The sequence below is a fragment of the Ctenopharyngodon idella genome, chromosome 1, assembly GCF_019924925.1.
Source record: "Ctenopharyngodon idella isolate HZGC_01 chromosome 1, HZGC01, whole genome shotgun sequence".
NCBI lineage: Eukaryota > Metazoa > Chordata > Actinopteri > Cypriniformes > Xenocyprididae > Ctenopharyngodon > Ctenopharyngodon idella.
In genome coordinates this window covers 1,208,737-1,219,189 of record NC_067220.1, presented here as the reverse complement: position 1 = coordinate 1,219,189, position 10,453 = coordinate 1,208,737, and the positions used below count along the sequence as shown (strand labels likewise).

At 37.8% G+C, this 10,453-nt stretch overlaps 1 protein-coding gene and 1 long non-coding RNA gene across 12 annotated transcripts in view; one reads left to right on the top strand and one right to left on the bottom strand.

Moving 5' to 3' along the window:
• LOC127508732 (uncharacterized) overlaps positions 1–10,453 on the top strand; it is a 488,047-nt gene that overhangs the window by 248,678 nt on the left and 228,916 nt on the right. The window contains exon 3 of one of the 11 annotated variants that reach the window (XR_007928895.1): positions 233–379. The exons of 9 other annotated variants lie outside the window; for them this stretch is intronic. This is a non-coding gene — a long non-coding RNA (uncharacterized LOC127508732). Of the gene's footprint in view, positions 1–232; positions 380–10,453 lie in introns of those variants that run through there. One more of the 11 variants, XR_007928903.1, reaches the window with a different exon arrangement.
• Positions 1–10,453, bottom strand: part of LOC127500999 (uncharacterized) — a 385,015-nt gene that overhangs the window by 226,829 nt on the left and 147,733 nt on the right. Inside the window, exon 5 of the mRNA XM_051872723.1 lies at positions 192–503. Within this exon, the coding sequence (XP_051728683.1) occupies positions 192–503 (312 nt within the window). The remainder of the gene's footprint in view (positions 1–191; positions 504–10,453) is intronic.

Genomic DNA, 10,453 nt, shown 5'->3' with positions numbered 1-10,453 from the left:
TGGAGCACTTCCCCTTACAGAGAGACTTTGACTTTGATTTATAGATTGAATCATAAGGGCAGATGATCTCAGCAGATTCTCCTTCACGTCTCACTACTGGAGCCACTGCAAACCAACAAACACAGACATTTAACACACATGATTCTGTATATACTGTATTTACTACAATGAAATCATCTGAATTCACTCACTGATGAGGTTGAGCTGAATTTTGGTGGTCAGGGAGATGAAGGTCAAATGTGTGTCTCTGGTTTCTGCTCCACACCAGTAAACTCCAGCATCTCTCACGCTCACATTACTGATGCTCACTGTAAAAACTCTCTCTTCATTTCTCTCAGATGAACCATTCATTTCTGTCACTGTAGATGTGCTGATGTTTTGACAGATGTGATTATCATCCTCTTTGCAGAAATGAAATTTATGTTCCTCTGGGATCTGACAGCTGATGTTGACTTCTTCACCAAGATAAGCAGATTCAGTCTCTTTCTTTAAATAGTTTGCATCTATGAAATAAAACAATTAAATAAAAGTCAGATCAGATATTTCAAACAGGAGAGATAAAGTATTTCATGTTCCTCACCATCTGTGACGTTCAGCTGAAGTTCAGTGAAGCTCTCAGTATAGTGAGACACATTCACTCCACACCTGTATGTTCCTGCATCTGCAGCTTTCAGCTCTCTAAAAAACACCATCAAGACTCCTGCTCTGGTGTCGTCATATAAAGAAACATCTCCATTCTCCATCCATTCATCCTGAACTCCTGGATTCTTCCTCTCTGAACATCCATCTGATTCTTTACAGATGTATTTTGTCTTGGTTTTGTATTGAGGATGTTCACACTTGATCATCATACGACCTCCTGAGTATCCGCTCACTCTAGACACGCCCACTTTATACTTACTACTAATATGTAGATAAACAGTATTAATAATGGAGTAACTGTACGAGTGTCTGTACATCCAAACTCCACAGAAATAAACTCCTCCATCATCTGGTCTCACAGCAGAAATTATCAAAGTTATGAGTTTTTTGTTTCTGTCATCAGAAATATTGAATCTCCCTTTTTTATTCAGCATGGAGGTGGTGTATATCACATCTTCAGTGTAGTCTTTTCCTTGTTTGAATATGACTTTTGGATCATTAATATGATTCTGTGAATATTCACAGCTGAAGGTGGCAGTTTCTCCAATATTCACCATCACCCTCTTTGACACTTTACAACATGAATCTGTCATTCAGATAATAAATAAATATATTTAATGACTATAAAAGCTTTCAAATGATCAAGTTTTATAAAACAAAAATTAAAATAATTTACTTATTTAATATAAATGACTGACCTTCTTTCACATTTAAAGTCATATCGATCTACCACTGGCCGTTAATGCCAATCTGGTAATTTCCAGTATCTTGTTCATTCAGTTCTCTAATGTAGATCATGAGGTTTCCCTCATTGTTGCGAAACAGAGAGAATCGTCCCACATTAATCCATTGTTTGTCTTTCTTATTTATTTTTGAATTTATCATTGCTTTCAACTTGGGTAACCTATACATGTATTTAGCAAAGTCACTGAACCAAAACTTTCCAGAATCAACAAGAAGACTTCCTCCAGAATATCCAGTGACTCTAAAGCATCTCACTGCACCTGTCAATCAGATTGATACTGTGATCAGAAACCTCATGAACAGAAAACAGCATCATTACTGCAGTGATGAAAGAGAAAAGCTCTGACCTGAGATCAGGTAGAAAGTGAAGAAGATGAGGAGGATCTTCATTGTGAGTTGAGTTCAGTCTTCTTTATGCTGAATGTTCTCTGTGTGAATCTCTCTGTCTCTACATCTGTCTGCTTTAGTTACTTCCTCTTTATTCAGCTCTTTATCAGTAATGAGCAGCTTTACTGGCCCCTCCCACCATCAGCACTGACTGAATATTACATTAATCACACCGAAAGAGCGCCACCTAGTGTTACAACACTTATTGAAGTTCATATGGCCACAGGATCAGCTTCATATTTGGATCAATGTAAATGTACGATATTATTTTTATAGGCATGAAGTATTTAACCTGCAAGTCAAATCATGCCTGTTTCCTCCTAATAAAACTGTTAATGTTTCTTACAGCTTATAAAGATGTCAAAAACTTGAGGTATAAATGTCAAAACAAAAGTATCATGATTTTTTTCCCCTGAGTCACAGGAAGGTGATGCTGCTTAATAAAGACATGAAGTTGCTCAGTATGTTTCTGTGAGAGTGGATCAGCCTTTGTAACTCAACATTTCCTGATGTGTGAATTATGTCAGAGTTAACCTTTCATTTTTAATTAGTTTAATCTTAAAGCTGCCTTTGTAAATTTGCTGAGGCCCCCTATTGACACATTACATGTGAATTATACTGTCGCCCTCTAGTGGAAGATTTAAATAATGCTGATCAATTATCTTCAGTGTCATTAGTCCTTATATAGAGAAGATGAAACCTGTATGATCTCTCAGTATCAGACACTGTAACCTCCACTAGGTGGCGCTCTTTCAGTGTGATTAATGTAATATTCAGTCAGTGCTGATGGTGGGAGGGGCCAGTAAAGCTGCTCATTGCTGATAAAGAGCTGAATAAAGAGGAAGTAACTAAAGCAGACAGATGTAGAGACAGAGAGATTCACACAGAGAACATTCAGCATAAAGAAGACTGAACTCAACTCACAATGAAGATCCTCCTCATCTTCTTCACTTTCTACCTGATCTCAGGTCAGAGCTTTTCTCTTTCATCACTGCAGTAATGATGCTGTTTTCTGTTCATGAGGTTTCTGATCACAGTATCAATCTGATTGACAGGTGCAGTGAGATGCTTTAGAGTCACTGGATATTCTGGAGGAAGTCTTCTTGTTGATTCTGGGGAGGTTTGGTTCAGTTACTCCGCTAAATATATGGCCAAATTACCTGAGTGGAGAACAATAATAAATTATAAGAAACATGATAACTGGATTAATGAAGGACGATTCACACTGTTTCGAAGCAATGAGGGAAACCTCATGATCTACATTAGAGATTTAAATCAACAAGATGCTGGAAGATACTGGATTAGGGTTATTGGCCAGCGGTACATTGATATGACTTTGAATGTGGAAGAAGGTCAGTCATTTTAAGATAAAAGTCTTTGTTTAGTCAAACCACTGATCATTTCAAAGCTTTTATATATGTGAAATATACTTCTTTATTATGTTATTTACAGATTCATGTTGTAAAGTGTCAAAGAAAGTGATGGTGAATATTGGAGAAACTGCCACCTTCAGCTGTGAATATTCACAGAATCATATTAATGATGCAAAAGTCATATTCAAAGAAGGAAAAGACTCTATTGAGATGATCTACAGCACATGGAGTAAGAAAGAACGATTCAGTGTTTCTGATGACAGACATAAAAACCTCTTCAGCGTCAGAATTTCTGCTGTGACACCAGATGATGGAGGAGTTTATTTATGTGGAGTTTGGATCAGAGAACAATCGTACAGTTACTACATTATTAATACCGTTCATTTGCACATCATGGGTGAGTAGGAGAAAAAAAAGATAAATAAAATCTATTTGTCATTGTTATCCTTGTTTCATATTTTTATGTTCTCACAGTTTACAAATGAAAACTCTGAATGTTGACAGATTCGTGTTGTGGAGCATCAAAGACAGTGATCCTATATAGTACAGAAGCTGCTTTCAGCTGTGAATATTCATGGGGTCAAAAGTATGATGGAAAAACCATATTCAAAGTAGGAAATGACATCACTGATGAGATGATCTCCACTAATAAAACACAGGATCAGAAAGAAAGATTCAGGATTTCTGATGACAGACATAAAAACATCTTCAGTGTGAGAATTACTGCTGTGACACCAGATGATGGAGGAGTTTATTTATGTGGAGTTTGGATCTACAGACACTCGTACACTTACTCCATTATTAATACTGTTCATCTACATATTATCAGTAAGTGGAATAACTAAGTCATATCTGGTTTTAAAGTTTCTACAATCTCTGTTTGTGGAAAATTTGATTAGATGTGATATTTGTGATTGACAGCTAAAGTGGGCGTGTCTAGAGTGAGCGGATACTCAGGAGGTCGTATGATGATCAAGTGTGAACATCCTCAATACAAAACCAAGCCAAAATACATCTGTAAAGAATCAGATGGATGTTCAGAGAGGAAGAATCCAGGAGTTCAGGATGAATGGATGGAGAATGGAGATGTTTCTTTATATGACGACACCAGAGCAGGAGTCTTGATGGTGTTTTTTAGAGAGCTGAAAGCTGCAGATGCAGGAACATACAGGTGTGGAGTGAATGTGTCTCACTATACTGAGAGCTTCACTGAACTTCAGCTGAACGTCACAGATGGTGAGGAACATGAAATACTTTATCTCTCCTGTTTGAACTATCTGATCTGATTTTAATGTAATTTTCATCCTGGTTTATAGGTGTAAACTATCCAAAGGTTGTGAATAAAACTTCTTATCTTGGTGAAGTTGGCATCACCTGTCAGATCCCAGAGGAACATAAAGTTCATTTCTGCAAAGAGGATGATAATCACATCTGTCAAAACATCAGCACATCTACAGTGACAGAAATGAATGGTTCATCAGAGAGAAATGAAGAGAGAGTTTTTACAGTGAGCATCAGTAATGTGAGCGTGAGAGATGCTGGAGTTTACTGGTGTGGAGCAGAAACCAGAGACACACATTTGACTTTCATTTCCCTGACCACCAAAATTCAGCTCAACCTCATCAGTGAGTGAATTCAGATGATTTCATTGTAGTAAATACAGTATATTCAGAATCATGTGTGTTAAATGTCTGTGTTTGTTGGTTTGCAGTGGCTCCAGTAGTGAGACGTGAAGGAGAATCTGCTGAGATCATCTGCCCTTATGATTCAATCTATAAATCAAAGTCAAAGTCTCTCTGTAAGGGGAAGTGCTCCACTAGAGATAGAAATACTCTCAATGAAGAGAAAGAGACCAGATTGACTCTGAATGATGACGTCACTGCAAGTGTCTTCACTGGGACCATCACTGGACTGACAGCAGAGGATGCTGGGAAATACTGGTGTGCATTAGAGAGAGACGTGAATTATCTTTACACTCATCTGATCGTCATCATGAACGAGGGTGAGGAAGGTTTATCATCTGAATATGTGAAACTATGGCTGTGAATTGATGTTCTTATATTTCTAATCATTTCCAGAGCTGAACTTGACTAAGTATGAAGGAGACGACATGTCAATCCAGTGCAAACATCATGATGAACATCAGAAACTCTTCTGCAAAGCACATGAACCCTCCATGTGTGTGAAGGATGGAGTTTCATTGGAGACGATCAGAGATGATCGATTCTCTTTCAGTGATGAAGCTTCTACTGGAGTCTTTACTGTAAACATCACTGATCTGAGAGAAGAGGATTCTGGGATATACTGGTGTGGAGCTCACATCATCACTAAAGTCACTCTCAATGTAAAACAGGGTAAGAAACATGTTTGTATTATTTTGTATTGAAAATTAAGATCATTTTACCGGTTGCAGAAATATTAGATGCACTAAAACGTGTCTCAAGAGCATTAAACAGCAAAACCTCTCAGAGCATCCCTTGCGGAACAAAAGTATATGGGAATTTACTGCAAAATATAATGCAATATATGACATAATACACAGCAAAAACTCCAGTGTTAAATTAACTCTCATCAGAGTTTATTTGAGTCTACACTCAAGAGTGTTAAAGTTAATGAGATAATTAAGTGATTAATTGAGTGATGATTGACCATTATTGAAGATACTGATGATAACAAGCAGAATCACCAAAAAAGAAAAGCACAGTTTTTAAGTCACCACCATGGAGATCTGGGTTTGCTTTAGTTGAGCTCTTGATCCTTGACTTTTTAATATTAGATTTTGTTTGGGCTGTTGTAATTTTAATTAACTAAATTAATTAATTAACAAAGAGAAAAGATGATCAGGTGGTGTTGGTTGTGTTTTCACATAATCATTATTTGACCTGAATCACCAAAGTTAGATTTACATTATTGATTACAGCAGCACTGTGATTCTACAGCAGAAGATCATATATATATATATATATATATATATATATATATATATATATATCAGAACAACTTTTGAGAAATCCTTCAGATTATATTGAAAAAGCTGATCTTCTGCTGTAGAATCACAGTGCTGCTGTAATCAATAATGTAAATCTAACTCAGAGATTGGGCTCTGAATGAGTTTGGTGATTCAGTTCAAATAATGATTATGTGAAAACATAACCAACACCACATGATCATCTTTTCTTTTTACAACAGTTACAACAGCCCAAACAAAATCTAATATTAAAAAGTAAAGGGACAAGAGCCCAATTAAAGCAAACCCTGATCACCATGATGGTGACTTAAAAATTGTGATTTTCTCCTTTGGTGATTCTGCTTGTTAACAGCAGGTGTTCGTCACTAATGTTCAGTAGTCACATGATTAATGAATTATCTTGATTGAATGGTCTTGTTTTGGTCTTGGAAGGTCTGGTCTTGACCACACCTCCGGTCTTGAATGGTCTTGGTTTTGGAGGTCTGGTCTTCACCTCTAAAATTAACACAAAGATGTGTCAATGTGTAATATTAACACATTACAGGTGTTCTTGGCTGCACAGATTATGTTGATGCTGTGAATAAATACACAGGTTGTGTTAATTTTAAAACTACACATAATATGTGTAAAACAATTGAATTCTTCCAACACATTTTTATGCAATATTGACACAAAATGTGTAAATTAGAGTGCTACACATAATATGTGTCATTTTTCTACACATTTCTTCTTAGAGTGTATTTTCTTTCTGCAAGGGATGTGTTGACAATTTTTCATTATTGATGAATTAATCGATTAGTTGTGGCAATAAGCAGAACAGCAACATCAGAGCAGCTTCATAAAAATACTACACTTTTTATTTATTCACAACCATGTATATTTCTCATTAATTCTGTGTTTGTTTACTGTATGTTTAAATATACATATCTACATCCCCATTTCTCTCTATTCATCTCTGTATGTGTTTATGTATTTTCAGATTTCTCTTTGTTCAACATTATTTCTATGTGTTCAACTCTGCTGCTGATTGGAGGATTCACTGTGACTGAGTGTTTATTAAGATAAGGTGATGCTGTCCTTCATGAACACACACACACAGACACGCACACACACACACACACACACACACACACACACACACACACACACACACATTTTCTCTCTCACATACATACCTACACACACACACACACACACACACACACACACACACACACACACACACACACACACAAGAACATATCATAGGCTTCTGGGGCCAGTTGCATAAATATAGGAATTATGTTAAGACTATATCTTAAGAACTAGTATGACCAACAAGCAGTTAGTTAGATCTTACATTTCACTATCAAATTAGACCAATCTATGTTTTTATGTAACTTAAAAAAAAAGGTATGAACAGTCTCAAAGAAAAAAAATGTCATGACTAAGTTGTAAGACTAGTCTTAGAAGTTTATACAACCGACCCCTTTTGTTTAGTTGTTCTTAGTTACTTAAACGAAACTCTAAACACAGATCGATAACTTCTCACCCAATTCCCCAAACTTCATATTTTCAGGTCAAAATGAAGCTTTATCAATGCAAAAATGTTTTCTGAAAACACCTGCATTTGCTGATAAAGAAGCAACTCAACAAAAGTCATGGTTCAAGAGCTCAACTAAAGCAAACACTAATCACCATAATAGCGACATCAAACGAAACATTTTCAATAAGTCATCAACATCTAAACCTCTGTTAATTCTCAATAAGAGCTTCTGTAGACGTGTGACAGAAATAAAGTCAGTCTGGTTAGTAATAAGTGAAGCTGGTAATGCTGTTTGTGGAGTTATTTAATCAGATCTTCAGGGATTTAATGTCTTTTATCTTCAGTTCATCTAAGGCTGAAAAAAGTTGTAGTTTGTAATTTCTCTTTAAGTTGTAATTTCTCTTTCTTTCTGTGTTTGTTCACAGCAGGTGTTTGAATGATTTAAAGAATGTTTCAGGAACATCATACTAACCTTTAAATAACATTCTACTAACATTAAGGAAACTGAACATTCTCATGTTCTTGGAATGTTACAAATCAACGTTCCTAGAATGTTTTTTTTTTTTTTTTGAGTTTGTCGAACATTATACCTTATAAAAAAATGTTCCTCTAACGTCAAGAAAACTGGACATTTTTTACGTTCCCAGAACCAACACTGAATATTTAGAGAACATTCTTATAACAAAATTCTGTTAGCTGGGTCTCCAGTCTCCACTCAAAGCCATTCCATCTTGCTGAAAAACCAAACTTTGCCCTCAGACATGACACACAAGCCCTCAAAAACACACAGACACACACACACACACACACTGCAGCATAGTCTTACACACTGGTGAGATGAATTCAAAACCATACTACAAAACCAGAAATAAGTTATGTTGCTTCTGGTACTCCCCCTCAAAAACATTTTCACAAGATAAACACAAAAAAGACAACAAATGTATAGAAAATGGAAGCATACAGAAACTGACTGTATGAAGCAATTTGATGCATCTCTTTTCATTACAGTAGTACAGTGCAACAGCTACAGTACATGTTTGTGTTGTAACAGAGTACAGCACTCAAAAGATACAGTGGAGAACAGCCAGAAGTACACCTACCTGTTTTCCTCCCTGAAGGTTCTTATGATCGAGGTGATGGTGAAGTGTCTCAAGTTTGGCTGTACTCATTACCCAGCTTCCCAGCCTCCCTCATAGTCATACCATGGACAAGGCACGAATTTCATACAAGTCTGCTTGTCTCCTTGCCCTTCCCATTCCTTCTCATCCTCATCCGCATCCTCCACCTCCTTCTCTTCCTCCTCCTTCTCCTTGTCCTCCTCATCTCCCTCCTCCTCCTCTCTGGTGTCCTCGACCTTTTCAATCCATTGTTCCAAAACTGAATGAACTGTCTCTGGCTCTTTTATTGATCTGTTGAAGGTTCTGATTGCAGTGTAATAAATTTTGACTCTAAATGTTTCCACCTGGGTAATTGTATGCTAATTGCGCTCAAGCTACACTGACTTGAGTGAAAAATATTGAATGACAACATGGTGTAGGCAATGAGAAATTAAGGGATTTGTGTGTAGAGTTTTGCAGTGATAGTTTAACAAATCTGACTAACATGTCAAAACAGAGGAATAGTGTTTATAGTTTAGGGAAATGGGTGTGCTTTTTGATAAATGGTGTTATGTTTTTGAAATTTTAGTTCAAAAGCCTGGTTCCCTTTCGAAAGAGAACTTGATCTCTGTCTGAACGCTAGGGGAACCGCCTCCATGGGAACCAGTGTCTGAAACACATATCCAATCTCAGCAATATCATATTGACCGGCGAAAACCCATGGCATCATAACAATGCGACCCACAAGTATATAAGGGGCGCCCAGATAACATGTCATCCTCTTTTTGTCTTCAGGGACTGTTTTGTGTGAAACACTACCGTGGCAATTATGAAACTAGTAACTAGTCAGCTTACTAAGTGTGTGGACCCGTGTCCTCGTTATCTAACACCAAATGACACACACGAGTTGTGCATTCTCTGTCTGGGGGAAGAGCATGCACGGGAGATTCTCGAGGGAGTTGCCTGTGCTAACTGTAGCGTTTTCCTAAGTTAAGAACGCTCCGTTCTCATCTGACTCTCTTTTCAAGGGAAAAGAGTTCAGCATCTGGACCTGGTGGTTTGGCTCCTGCTCGCGCTGAGGCCTTATCATGGGGCTCTCAGATGGAGCTTGCCGAACAGTTTGAGAGGGGTGTGACCGCTCACGTGATTCGGCGGCTCATGAGTGAGCTGCTGGGAGAGGATGCGTTGTCATCTGCATCCTCAGGTCCAGCGGCGAGTGCACTTCCAGCCAAGGAGGATAGAGAGGGTGAGTTTACTGAAAAAGGCATGGCGATCGGTTTCTCTCTGGCCATAATCCTACAGCTCAAGTGAGCTTTCCATTCCTTCCTGACCTGCATACTGAGGTTGATGGGGCATGGAAGAATGCCAAGACATTTATTTTCTTTTCAAGTAATATGGGTATGTGTCGATGCCACCGACCGGTAATAATAATTATAATAATTATATTAATATATGTTATTATTTAGCACTTTTCTTGAAAAAAAAGAGAAAAAAAAGAGAGAGAGAGAGAGCGGACATCGTCACTGAAAGCTCAGACTCTGCCATCTAAGCCCCTTAAAGTGATATCTCGCTTGAATGGCAGGGCATACGTGGCAGCGGGTCAGGCTGGTGCTGCTCTGCACACGATGGCTGTGTGGCAGGCGCACCAGACTGACCTGCTGAGCGACTTAGACCAGCGGCATTCAAGACATGCATGCCGCTGAGGTCTGAGTCTTCA